The sequence below is a fragment of the Lactuca virosa genome, chromosome 1, assembly GCF_052849685.1.
Source record: "Lactuca virosa cultivar CGN04683 chromosome 1, Lactuca_virosa_CGN04683_v6, whole genome shotgun sequence".
In the NCBI taxonomy this organism is placed as follows: Eukaryota; Viridiplantae; Streptophyta; class Magnoliopsida; order Asterales; family Asteraceae; genus Lactuca; species Lactuca virosa.
The window spans coordinates 2605663-2620235 of record NC_136426.1 but is presented as its reverse complement, the minus strand read 5'-3'; the positions used below and the strand labels follow the sequence as shown (position 1 = coordinate 2620235).

Below are 14573 nucleotides of genomic sequence, written 5' to 3'. Positions count from 1 at the left end.
ACCAACTGTTGCGCACAGTCAATCACTGCCCCATTGGGGCTCAGCCAATCCATGCCTATAATCACCTTGTTCCCTCTCAATGGAATAGGAACCAGGTCTACCAGATAACGCTCCTCGAACAATCTCAAAACACAATCTCGGAAGACCTCAGATGCTCGCACTGACCGGTCGTCCGCAATCTCGACCTCTAGAGGGCAATCCAACATGCCCGAAGACTCAGGAAACTTCTTGCTAAGCGCAAGAGAGACGAATGATCGGGTAGCACCCGAATCAAACAATACCTGAACTGGGATACTGTTCACATGGAACGATCCTAAACAGAGCACATACATAACATATCAAAATCACAGCAGCATATCATAAAAGCATAAACAAGAGGTCATACCCGTCACCACATCAGGTGCAACGCGTGCCTCCTCGGTAGTCAACTGGAAAGCCCGACTCCTCACCACCGGAGCCTCCGCCTTGCCCTGCCGGCCATCAGTAATCCGCAGGGTCGCTGGAGTTGGCTCCTTCACTGGCGCTGCTGCTGCTGCTGTCAACTGGGGGCAGCTGGCCTTCTTGTGGCCCCTCTGGTTGCAGTGGAAACACAACAAATCAGATGTCTGAATAACTGGTGTAGGGGCGGTACAATCCCTGCTGAAGTGCCCCGTCTTGCCGCACTTGTAGCAGCCCGACGATCCCAATCTACACGCCCCCTCATGTGGCCTGCCGCATTTCCTGCAGCGACCTGGCCCTGACTGGCCTTTCGGCCTACCATCTTATCCCTTGGGCTTCTTCCCCGAAGCCCCAATCGTCTGCCCCTCCTCTACCTTCCTCTTCCGGACATGCTCCAGATCGATCTTCCTCTCCCTTGCCCTGGCAATCATGGACTCCAGGGTAGGGCAAGCTGAAAAACTAACATGCTCCCGTATGTCGGCTCGCAGCATGTCATGATAGCGGGTCCTCCTCATGTCCTCATCTCCCGCATACTGGGGCACTAGCAATGCCCTCTCCCGGAACTTGGCGGTGATCTCCGCCACAGTCTTCGTAGTCTGTCTCATATCTAAGAACTCCCTCGCCAACTGTTGGAGCTCCACTGCAGGTGCAAACTCCGCTCTGAACCGAGTCACAAAGTCCGGCCATGTCATAGCCTCAACCGTCGAGGCTCCCAGAGAGTCACCAACCGACTCCCACCAATCTCTGGCCCTGTCTCTCAAGCATCCTACTGCATACCTCACCTTCGACCCCTCAGGGCAGAAGCTAGTCAACTGTGCAGACTCAATGTCTGCAATCCACCGTCTGGCCACAATGGGGTCCTTCGCCCCATGGAAATCTGGCGCACCACTGCCCCTGAAGTCCTTAAAGGATAGTGTGCGCGATCCCGACTGGCTGGTAGCCATGTCGCTCCTGAACGCCCGGAGGCGATCCTCCATCAGCTCGACAATCCCTTCCTTGATCGACCCAAAGATGACCGGGGTCGCATCAAGGATGCCTCTAGTGATCTCGGACGCAATAAACTCGCGTAGTCTCTCATCCACTGGTTCGGAACCTGATCCCGAACCCGATCCCTCTCCCGAACTGCCAACTGTTGGCCTCGGACGTAGTACCACCATTCTGCAATACGTAATGACAATCGTCAGTGATACTGATACATCTAGAGGGATCACATCCATCACAAGTTCCCTGGTCTTGCCTTAGCCTTCCTCGACTCGAGTACGGATCCTCTGCTTTCAGTAGTACGGGCCCATACTACCTTCCACATTTATCCGTACTTTCCTCAAGGACCGCCTCGACTCCACCAAGTCCCTTCTACTACTACTGATCTCTGCTACTCTCATCCTAGGCTTGCCCTAGGGAAATCTATGACTCTACCCAAACCAGTCCTCAGCTACTGAAGGCCTCCTTGTAATGCCAACTAGCCATTACCTGAATACCATCACATGTAACGAGGCTCAGATAATCTTTCGAGTAAAAGACTCGTCCCTCCAATGGTTAGACTCAAACGAGAGCTGCGTAATAGGGCCAAATCCAGCACTCTGAGATTATTCAATCTTGATCACATGTGACGTGACGTATTCACCTAATGGCTAACTCCCATCACTCAGAGTCCCACAAAGCACAAAGCAAGCAGCATTCATACAAAGGGAACGATCTCAAGCAATCCTATCCTCATAACAGGAAACTGCACCAACACACAATGCTAAGCTCATACTATCAGGTATAACCTAAACAGGCTATCCTACTGCTATCTACTCAATACTAGCATGCAATTCTCAAAAGCTGAAACACATAAAGCAGGCACATAAGGCATCATTCCTAGATCCTTAGTCCTATTCTAGCATGCTGTTCTACTGAAGATGATAAACATAACATAAACTTGTATGGGTACTTTGGGGAATACTTACTTGAGCTCGGCCGGTCGCGCACATCACACACTTCGTTCTTTCTCAAAACTCCTTTAACTTATATTTTAGGAAACCATTTTCTTGTAAAAAGCTTTTAATCCCTCGATTTGAGTCCAGACACCCCCGAGGGTGTGTCCGAATCCCTTAAACCAGGGCTCTGATACCAACTTGTAACATCCCAAATTTCGAGTCCAAAAATTTCATTTTAATTAACTGATTATAAAAGCATTCATAAGAAAACCACATAAATATATCATGTCTGAAAACCCAAGTCATAAGATAGCATCATGTCAGAGTACAATCCCAGAATATCTTAAGTGCGGAAAATCAATGCGAATGTGTATGATGTGCCGCTACCGCGCCAACTCCTTCCCCTTCGCTGAAGAGGTACCTGAAACCAAAACTGTAAACTGTAAGCACGAAGCTTAGTGAGTTCCCCCATCGTACCACATACCATACAATCATATAGCATACATACTGCCGGGCAATTCTGGGGTGCCCGACCTACCCGATACGGCCATTCTGGGGTGCCGACCTACCAGGTACGGCCATTCTGGGGTGCCGACCTACCCGTGTCAAGCCATTCTGGGGTGCTGGCCTACCCGTGTCGAGCCATTCTGGGGTGCTGACCTACCCATCGGTCCTAACAACCGACCCTCGGGGACTATTCCACCCCCTACTGCTACTATCACATATATCATAACATAAGCATACTATCAGACATATCTGGGGTGTCCGAACTACCCTTCGGTCCTAACAACCGAACTTGGGGACTATTCCCCTCCTACTACCACTATCACATATAACATATCATGCCAGCATATAAACATATCGTCACATACTGTCAGACATATCTGGGGTGTCTGACCTACCCTTCGGTCCTTACAACCGAACTCTACTACTATCACATATAACATATCATGACAGCATATAACACATGAGGTAGTAGCAAAACTAGATGATATCACAAAGACAATCATCTAACATACAACTCCTACTGGTGGGGCGGCATTGTGGCCGTAAACCCACCGCTACTGGAAGGTAACTCACCTCGTACGAGTAGCTGCTGATAATCTGTGCGGGAAACCTCCGTCCGCTGCTGCTCCAGAAATCCTCCGGCTATAATCCCCACAAACACACAGTTAGAACTGATATCTACTCTTAGGGTAAAATGACCATTTTACCCCCAACCAAGTCCAACTCAAAAGTCAACTTCTAGTTGACCGGACTCGCCGAGTTGGGCCGTCAACTCGTCGAGTCCCTTCCCTTTACTCGTCCTTATCCACGACTCTACTCGTCGAGTTTAGCGACGACTCAACGAGTTCCTCTCCGATATGAACATCGATTGATCCTTCATCCGACTCGCCGAGTCTGATGAACACTCGTCGAGTTCATCTTCAACAGATGAACAAGTCCTGACTTCGACTCGCTGAGTTGTATGAACAACTCGTCAGGTTCATCTTCATCCATAAGAAGATTGCCTTGGACTCGCCGAGTCTGTTCTAGCACTCGTCGAGTCCCATAAACTCCAGGTCTAAAATTAAGTCCAATGCGTTGGGTCACTCTTTCTGTCTTGTTACAACCCCTCTAATACCCCACTGAGTCCTTTTGACCCTCAACAGATATGGGACTCAAATCCTTGGACTCGTCGAGTCCCAAGAACGGACTCGCCGAGTTGGTCAAGTCCACACTCTAAATCCTCGATTTTTGATGTACAACTCTTGACCAAAAGATAGATCTAGGCTCCTACAATCGTCCTAGCACGTAAAGTTACAAATTTTACGTGCATGCATGGGACTTTGAGTCCAAAAGGTCCTAAAACAAGCTCTTGGGTTGCATGGAGTCTTTCTTAGGTGTAAAAGCACCCACTTTCTGCCTTGTGACCCCTCAAAGGACCTAGATTCGAAGCCTTGTCCCAAACCATGCTTGCATTCATGGTTGGCTACCTAAAATGGCTTATAAAAGCCCTAAATCTCCACAAAATGGGATCTAGCAAATGAACAAGCAAGTTAGCAACTTTATACCTTCTGAGGACTGAAGATGAAGCACAAACTCGAACCCTTCTGGTCTCCTCTTGTTTCCTCAAGCCTTTCTCCTTCCTTCTTAAGACTATCAACACCAAAATCCACCAAAATGGCTTAGATTACTTCAACAACGGCTAGGGTTTTCTATAGAGGGTGTTTGGGAGCATAAAGGGGCGATGGAGGCTGTATAAGGTTGTTTAAATAGGGTGCAAACCCTCATATTAGGGTTTAGTCCATACAGAGCCTACTCGTCGAGTCCGGGACCCGACTCGACGAGTCCATCACTTAAGTCCCGCGTCTCATCCCGCTTCTACTCGGCGAGTTGGTCCTTCAACTCGCCGAGTCCAAGGCCAAAAATGCAAAATACTTAAATAAAAATACGTACCAAGAACCAGGTGCTACAGAATTCCTCTTTAAAAAACAGAACGCTTGAGAAAATCGATGAGAGTCTCGTACCAGGTGCGAGGAGCTTGCTTGAGGCCATAAACAGCTTTTCGGAGTTTGTAGCAATAATTTGGATATGATGGATTGACAAAACCGGGAGATTGTTGGAGATACACTTCGGTATCAAGTTCACCATTAAGAAAAGCACTCTTATCGTCCATTTGGTACAATTTAAAGCGTTTATGAGCTGCATAAGCAAGAAATATTTTGATGGCTTCAAGACGGGCAACATGAGCAAAGGTCTCGTCATAATCAAGTCCTTCAATCTGTGTGAATCATTTGGCCACCAGTCTTGCTTTGTATCGAATAATAATTCAAGCGTCGTCTAGATTATTTTAGAACACCCATCTCGTACCTACAATGGGATAATCCTGAGGAGGAGGAACGAGAGTCCACACTTCATTTCGATCAAATTCTGCCAATTCTTCTTGCATGGCTGTAATCTAGTCAGCATGTTCAAGTGCTTCCTTGATGGATTTTGGTTCAACCATTGAAATAAATGCCGAGAAATGACATTCATTTTGGATGTTGGAGGCAGAACGAGTTTGAATACCGGCGTTTAGATTTCCAATAACGTGGTGTGGAGGATGATCCTTGGTCCAGATGTGTAGTCTCAGAAGCTCTTCTGCAGCAGATGATCCGACATCAACAATGGGGTTGTGTTGCCCCCCACCCCCCTGAACAACTCGAATTTGAGGATGATGCTCCCCCTGAACTTTTGAATCGGAGATATCAGCGTCATTTTCGTCAAGAAAGTCAAAGAAGTTAGCATTGCTGTCGTTGTTGTCCGGAATAGGATCGATTTCAGCAAATTGATCCGTTGCATCATGGAATCCTTCAACATTTGATTCAAGAGATGGAAAACCATTCTCCCCCTCAACCTGAGAAGGTTGAATCGGTTCGGAATCAAATGGAGGAAATGTGGGTGTCGGACCTGAAACATTTTGTGAAATTGGAGCTACATTCGATGAGGATTGTCTTGATCGAGATTCCGATTCAAGAGCTGTTTCAGATGGTCCGAACAGGGTTTCAAAATCGATTTTATGAATTATTTAAGGATTCAGACATCCTGGCGATGGAGCATCGGACTCCATGATGTGGGTTGTGACATGGATTGGGCCAGAATTCTGAACATAGTTGTCATCAAAGGTGACATCAAAGCTTTCTTCAAGAACACGAGTTCAACGATTCAGAACTCGGTAAGCTTTTAATTTTGCTGAGTATCCAAGAAAAATTGCTTCATCGACTTTTGGCTGAAATTTCGTGAGCTGATCATGATTGTTTTTGATAAAGCACCGACAGCCAAAGACATGCAGAAAGGAGATACTCGGTTTACGACCATTCATGGCTTCATACGGTGTCATATTGAGGCATCGATTGATAATGCTTCGATTCTGAGTGAAGCAAGCAGTGGACACTGCTTCAGCCCAAAGATAAAGTGGAAGATTTGCAAAGTTAAGCATCGATCAAGCAGCTTCAACGAGGTTTTGTTTCGTCTTTCTACCATATCGTTTTGTTGAGGAGTGTAGGAAGCTGAGAAATTATGGTCAATACCTTTCTCGGATAGGAATTTCTCAATGGTAACATTGGTAAACTCCGAACCATTATCACTTCGGATTCGTCGCACAGGAAGTTTGACAAGAACTTCAATTCCTTTGATAAAGTTGATAAGTTTTGAGGCTGTTTCTGACATGAGCCTAAGGAAGAAAACCCAGGTGAACCTTGTAAAATCATCCAGAATCACAGATGGTATTTCTTGTGATGTAGAATTTCTACAGTGGAGGGTCCACATAGATCTATATGAAGTAGCTCTAACGGTTCCGAGATTTACACAACTTAATGTGCTCAAATAGAGAAGGAGGGACACCAAACACCATTTCGGAAAAAGCAATTTGATATGCATGCAATTTCTCGATGTCATCAGCAGTGACAGGTGCTTGACGATGTACTTCCTGTCCCATGAGAGTTGCAGCAGCATCTCTTACAGTTTGTCTAACAGGAACATGTGGACCTTCTTTTATAGATCTCCATATAGCCTCACCTTTTTCTTTACCAAGTAAACACTTTTCCATTCTGACTTTACAGTGATCATACTTTTCAACAACTAGCAATGGGGCATAAGAAGGTCAACCCACGCTATTTGTTATTTGCATTGAATATATTTGTTGAGAATTAGGAGAAACCATTAAGTTAAGATATTAGAGCAGAAGTGGTATATAGAAGAACTTTTATCCTGAACACAGACATGATCGGAATACCAAGGTAATTTCGAATCAACTATAATATGTTCTTATGGATTCAAAGGACAACCACTCATGCTCTGATACCAATTGTGGGTACAAGAAACTATGCGCAAGTACAAGGTTTGAAAACTCAAACCTTGAGTTAATCTTTAAGATCGATGTCTGCTCTTAGTTAGATGTTTCAGTCGAATTTGGTAATACCAGTTAGGACATGAATGAAATATTCAACAAAGTACACAATATTAAATGAAGAAACTAGGAGTATAATCAATGTAAAGACACTAAATGAACAAGAATAATGTTTATGAAAGATCTTGACTTGAGAGAAAAGTGAAAGTGAGTTAATGAGAATATTTGCTATCTTTGGATTAACAATCGTGTATTTCTTATCATTCAAGACACTCCTTAAATAGGCTAAGGAGGTACATCGTACAAACTTGTGAGACATTCCTAGGACTGGTTAATAATCAGCTACTGACAACTGATTATCTAAAAGATACACAAAGCTAAGTCCTATAAAACGTTACATCATTAATAAGACAAGAAATAATAAATGTTCAAACAGACAATGTGATCTCGGATCTACACTTCATCTCGGAATAGTCTTCATCTCGTACATCATCTACATTTCGGACTTCACACAATCTCGGACACTGCGGACTTCGGATCTTCAATACTTGTGATTGCTAGAGGTTCACTTTTCAGGTTCTAGCAATATCTACAAAATTCGTGAAGAGTTTCTCGTGTGGTACGTGCAAACATCCTAAAATTCTCGTCTAGTGCATCATGGGGGTGACATATGCTAACATACGAAATACAACAATACATTTTTGAATTGGATCAAAGCCTAACGTACGTCTTGCATCCGGGCATTGCCGTATATACTCCGACATTTTGAACTCACACCTTCGACAATACACATAAACAAATCTTTATGCATCCAGAAGCATCGGCGGAAATAATATCCTTGAAATAGAGTATGCTCGTCAAAATAATCATGCATGAGACGTTGGTGGGTTGTTGCATGCTGTCTTTGTATATATTTTATTCGTTTATGTTGTATATTCATCGATTCAAGGTTGTTAACATGTTGTTCTAGCATATTACATGTGCAGATGACTGACTATATTACGCTATCAAGAGCATGGTCCGAAGAAAATAACAATGATGATGAAGACGATGACGAAGACGACATTTTTTTATAAATTGATGGAATGGTTTGGAAGATTTGTTGTGATGTACCTGTGTTAAAATATGAAAGGTGAATATTTTTATTTATATTGGTTGAAAGAGATGTTTAAAATTTGAATTTTAAAAGCAAAGAATGGCTATATTTAAAAAAAATGAAGCTTTTTAAAAAAAAATGAAAGGTTCTGTTTAAAAAAATAAAATGGTCAATTGTTATTTAAATTGGAGTCAATGGTCAAAAACCCAATAGGCAATCATATCCCTCCAGTCATTTCTATCTCCTCTCGCTTTACTAGTTGTTGGTGACGAGCCCCTGACACGGGCCAGGGGCGGTGTTGAACGTGCATAGCGACCTCCTAGCGAGTCTTCTTAGCTTGCAACTCCCCCAAGCCTAACATAACTGAGAAAAACAAATTTCATTGTATAAGTCTTGGTGCAAAAGGTACAACCTTATACGATATTTTTGTGCCATATTTGGCAACAAACCTTTTGGCTTTATTAAATCAGTGTTATAATACGACAATGGCAGAGCTGAAAAAGAAACAACTTTGTAGTGGTAGGGGAGCAAATTGTTTGCCCTTTTGCATTCATTTTCGTTGTAATTTTATTTAGCGAAAAGAAAATCAATTTGATTATTGTTTGTGATGAAGATATTATGATTTTCAGGTATAATTAATATATGATGAGTTGAGTTGTACAAGGTACGACAAAAACATATGATGAGTTGAGTTGTACAAGGTACGACAAAAAGTTGGCCGATGAGAGAAGGATTTAAGAGCAACAATTTTTATTGCAAGCAACAAACAAACAGTATATACAAAATTCTGACCATTTGTTTGCAGTAGTAGAGTAGAGTAGACTCCATGTTACGAAACAAAATATAGATATAGATATATGTAAAAACAAAACAAAACAAACGAGGAAAGATAATACAACAACAACAATACGTACATATAGATGATATTGATATGACTCAGTTGAATTTGATCAAAAAAAAAGAATGCGGATGGATGGATGGATGTATCTCAATGTCGGATTTTAGATTTTTCAGGCCTATTTCGTGGAATAGCAAGGATGGCTACAAGTCCACTAGCAAAGGCTGCAACTGCTGCGATAGCAAAGGCTGGAGAATTCCCCCCACCAAACAACTGGTCCCATGGTCCACTTCCAAGAGACACCAACATCTATTAACACAACACAACACAAACCAACATCTTTTATCACCAAACCAACCCTAAATAAAAAAATAAATAACACACAACAACAACAACTGTTGACATCTATCTTCTGTTGGCTAATATGAAACAAGGCTTTGGTGTCCCAATCAATAAAAAATATTTTAGGAATTTCTGTCTGTTTCTTTGGTAACTATAAATGAATGGAATGGATCATTTCTATTCCATTCCATTCTCATGTTAACTTCACTTGCTTCAAGGAATGTAATAACATTATCTATAATTACAAAACTAAATAAAATGAAATCTTGCCAAATATACAAAATTTCTAATTCTTTAATATAAACTTTAATCAAATAACTATTATATATATATATATATATATATATATATATTGATAAATATATATATATATATATATATATATATATATATATATATATATATATTGATAAATAAATTGCATATTCACATATTTTCATGTCGTTTGAAATATATTTTATATGTATTTCATATACTCGAAACAAAAATATCTATCACTTCAAAAATGTTGTTTACAAAAATATAAATAAAATATATATATATATATATATATATATATATATATATATATATATATATATCATCAAATGTTAGCATATAATAATAATAAATAATATAATTTTAGTTTTGTTTATGGAAAATAGAAAATAGTTTGATTATAACTTTGAAATTTTATAAAAACATTAGTGCTATTAAATATTACATAAATAAAAGTAATGCTTCATTCCATTCCATTCCATTCCTTTGTGGCAAACAATCTTAATTTTTTCACTGAGCCGTAATACTTCATTCCATACATACCAAACACTACCTTAAGAGTATGGAAAGATGTTAGTCAAATCTTTGGAGTGTGTGGGTGTAATTGGGTGGTGGGGAGACTAGTCTATGTCATGTCATGTGCCCGAACTACAAATGATGCTTTGAGAATGCACTAACAAGACTGAGAATGGAAAAAGATACCTGTGGGATGACAATGGCTACGTTTAGAACACCCATCGACAACCCTGCAACAAGCAAAGAATATATATATAAATATAAATTTGTTAGCATTGCTGTGCCAAGTCAAATGGAGAATAAAGAGAAAGGGAAGGGAACCCACCTTGACCAAGTCCTAGTGACTCGATACGTGAGGATACCAATGCATACGGGACACTATACGTAACCTGAAGAAAAAAAAAAAAAAAAAAAAAAAAAAAGTAATCCATCATTCAGACATGAAAAGCAAGTGAATAAAAAGTCAAGTGTTGGTTATAACTTACAGCTAAGGGCATGCCAAGAATTGAAAAAATAACAAGTGCAGCAATGACGATTCCATTTGGAGGGGAACCATCAGCTGCATATTCGGCTTGAGCTGCCACAAAGGAAAGCACAAGCATTGCTAAAAAGCAGAGGAACATGACAATGTTTGAGACCCCCCATATGAAACCAGACCCCCATCTCCTACAAAGATTCTCCATAAACACCGAAGTTATTCCAAGGATGACCGAATTCAACATCAGCCCAAAAGCACCCATTCTCACTCCATCACTATATTTCAAATCACCAGTGGGGTCCCCACGGTATATCTCCCGACCCATCCAATCAGTGTCAAACAGAATAAAAGGAAACCAACCGATCCAAGTCAGAGACACAATAAACAAGATCAACCACACGGGCCCCGGAAGGAACTTGAATGTCCCAAACATTTCCCAGAAAAAAGCTTCCTGGGACTCTCCACCTTCATCATGATGAGCTGTCCCAGGTTGTTCGTGAATCGCTGTCACACTTATGTATGTTGTGATGATGATGAAAACAACGTCCAGAAGAAAAGCAGCCTTGAGATTCGCACAGTTTATGTCGCATGCAGAGTTCATGGTGAAAGGTAAAACCTTGTACCAACCACTGTAAGCTCCCGTTGCATACCCAAGAACATTACCAATCGCCATAAACAGGGAGTAGTATGCATTTGCTACTCGTGTTCTTCTGTGATCATTCACTAATATATACATAACACACAGCATATATCATTACCCACATATATATCTATATACATTTTTTTTTAATCTCAAAGCTAGTAACTAAAAGTTACGACTGTAGATTAAAAAAGATTATCACATTAGAATAAGATCATGTGTTGTTACAATAATAATAATAATAATACATTTTGTAACTAAAAGGCTTAAAAGATCAACCATTAATTTCAAATTGACAAGTTGGGATATTTTTGAAAATCTTCATATTAACACATTAAATGCATGTTGTAACTAACACATTGTCTTACAAATAATTGAAAAATATCTTATAACAGGAGAATATAGGGAGTTGTAAGGTTAGCAATTATTGTAAGTTGACACGTCCTTATCTCCACGGATTTCAACTCTTGGCCGATTAAAAATACTTCAAAACTTTAGACTTTAGTTTGGTTTGTTTGTTATTTTTCACACTACATAATTTAATTTGTCTTCACGTTGTGTATATATGCTTGGATTTGTTTGCAATAAAATAGGACAAATGAAATGAAAAGAAAAAAGGGTGAATGGGCCCAATCGATCTGAATCTAGTCCAAGCAATCCTAAGGAAAGGACGCTTTTTTGACCCACTCATTTCCCTGTCACCTCATGTCGACTGCCTATCCAATTACAATTCCAGCCTATTTCTCACCTATTCCCTATTCCACTTAATTGAATTATATATTATCTGTATAAACTTAAACTAAACTAAGTACTAACCACCTATTCTGTGAACCTTCAAAAACAAATAAAGATAAAGGTAAAAAGACAAAAATTTAAAGCATCTGCATCCTTATTTATTTACTATTTATTTTGTTGGTGATGTCACCTTGGTTAACAAAATAAAGTGTATGCCAAAGCGCAAATTTGATGTCAACTTAAAGACACTATAGACTATAATAATAGTTAAGCTCTCCAACTTCACTGATTGAAGTTTAAGATATTTTTAGTATTTTGGTTTTTAGCAAAGTGTCCCTTTCCCAATCTTGGACAATGGCATATCATCTTAATTTAAAGAAAGAAAAGGGTAGGTTGATAGCTGGAGAGCGGCATGACCACGTCTCAAATCTCATGGATGAATGGTGTCCGTGATATATCAAAAATGCAAAAAATGAGCACAATATAATACTAGTCGACTATGGACTGATATATATATATATATATATATATATATATATATATATATATATATATATATATATATATATATATCCCATCCCTATCCCTATCCCTATCCCTTGTGTGTTTGTGTGTGTGGCTATCTCTTCTCTCCCTAACTGGCAGTCATGTCCCACTCCCACATAAGCATTCATACTCATACCTTCTGGCAGGGGACCAGTGACTCTATGGCCTATGGGATTCACTTGTAGGCTTCTCGAATACGACTCGCTTCCTATCGACTTAGGCTCCCTTGCTTGATATTTGTATTAAAATATTAAAAAGTAAACAAACCAACTCTAAAATAAATTACAGTTCATAACTATCAGATAAAGGACGTTTAGTTTAGTTTAGTTTGCTGAATAGAATAGAATGTTTTGGAATTTGGAAGATTTTGAATTCTGTCAAACATATGTATATGTATGTATGTATGGTTAGCAGGAAATGGAATGCGTGAGAAGCATTCCATAAACCCATCATGTCATAGGATTTTGCGAATTCAATCCCGAACTCATTTGCAACCAAACAAAATACGGGATTGGAATGGAATTCAAGTCCGATTCGGGCCAAATCCCATGGAATCCGCCAAACCAACCGCCCCCTAAATCCCCTGTGGATTATTGATCATCTAAGTTTCTATACCCAATTAAAAAAAAAAAAAAAAAAAAAAAAACATGGCGAATTATTCAGATCAGCTAGCTCGTTATCAATCATCTTTCTTGCTAGGGTTTTTCAACCACCAAGAAATTGAAATCAAAACTGAATCGATCTTGCCTTTATACCAATTGAAAACCCCTAAAAGGAGTTGAATTTGAATCGCAAATAGGAACTGAAACAAGAACTTACCTGTAAGATCAGCAAGAAGAGCTCTACAAGGACCTTGAGTAGCATTGTTTGCCATATCAAGCAGCCAAAACCCTATTATGAAAACGATGATGGCTCTCGTCTTCTTCTCACGATCTCCAAGTAATCCTCCGATATCCGCCGCGTAACCGATCAAAAGTACAGACAAGATGATCGACGCGCATCCGATGACGATAAACGGTCGGCGGCGACCATACTTGCTTGTAGATCGATCGCTCATGTGTCCAGCCAGCGGCTGAACGAGGAAACCCGATAAAGGTCCACAAAGCCATATGATGCTCGACCACGCGTGAGGAATTCCTAGTTCTTGTACATATGGAGTTAATAGAGAGAGTTGTAAGGCCCACCCAAACTGTATCCCACAAGCAACAGAAGCCACTCGGAAGAGTACCCGGAGTCTAGTTGGAGTTTCTACTGGAGTAACGGCGCCTCCACCGCGAGGACGGTGCCTTTGTGTTTGACTTTCCGGCACCGTCATATTCTATCTCTAAAACCCAAGAATTCTTATCAGAGAATAGTGAATTTGTAAGTGGTGGTAGACAACAATTTCTGCAACTAGAAAAAATGATGGGTTTTTTTTTATTGATGACGGTGACAACTCATGATGAATACTAGCTACTGTGAATGAAATTGAGAATCATTTTCAATAAAAATAACAGTAGTGCTTGTAATCTGGTATGGTATATGCGTGAGAGAGAGAAAAAGGGGGGTTTTTTATATGAGTATGAAAATGTATCCTTCTTCAGATTAATAAGGCATCCAGTGATGGTGGGACTAGGTAGGAAAGAGTATACTTCACAGGATGCTGACAGGCGCCATTGTTGTGTTTGTTTCTGTTCTGGGATTCTTAATCACAAAAGAAGATGGCGGATGATTGCAAAATAAGTACTTTCATTCCTTTCTTTGACAAAAATGGTCCTCTCCAAAAGCACCAAATGAAATAGCTCGATATTATATGAAAAGTTAATAATTTTTGAGAACCAAATCTATATATTCGTATCTATATATATCTATTATAATAGAACAAATTTAAATGTATCAAATTTATTTGAAACTCCTC

General features: G+C 40.3%; 1 protein-coding gene across 1 annotated transcript; it reads right to left on the bottom strand.

Moving 5' to 3' along the window:
• Positions 1–9056: 9056 nt before the first annotated feature.
• Positions 9057–14350, bottom strand: SUT4 (sucrose transporter 4). The gene is made up of 5 exons (XM_079066353.1): positions 13496–14350; positions 10763–11478; positions 10603–10666; positions 10464–10507; positions 9057–9470 (listed from the first exon to the last, which is right to left on the bottom strand). Exons 1-5 carry the CDS (start codon positions 13989–13991, stop codon positions 9312–9314), a joined length of 1479 nt encoding a protein of 492 aa, XP_078922479.1. The 5' UTR covers positions 13992–14350; the 3' UTR covers positions 9057–9311.
• Positions 14351–14573: the final 223 nt, after the last annotated feature.

What these genes read in the sequence shown, in the direction of transcription:
- SUT4 (XM_079066353.1), bottom strand. Translation starts at nt 13,991, where the DNA reads ATGACGGTGCCGGAAAGTCAAACACAAAGGCACCGTCCTCGCGGTGGA. An exon ending in GTCACTAGGACTTGGTCAAG is followed by an intron (nt 10,508 to 10,602) that starts GTGGGTTCCCTT and finishes TGCTTGTTGCAG; the next exon opens with GGTTGTCGATGGGTGTTCTA. An exon ending in TAGCCATTGTCATCCCACAG is followed by an intron (nt 9,471 to 10,463) that starts GTATCTTTTTCC and finishes TTGTGTTAATAG; the next exon opens with ATGTTGGTGTCTCTTGGAAG.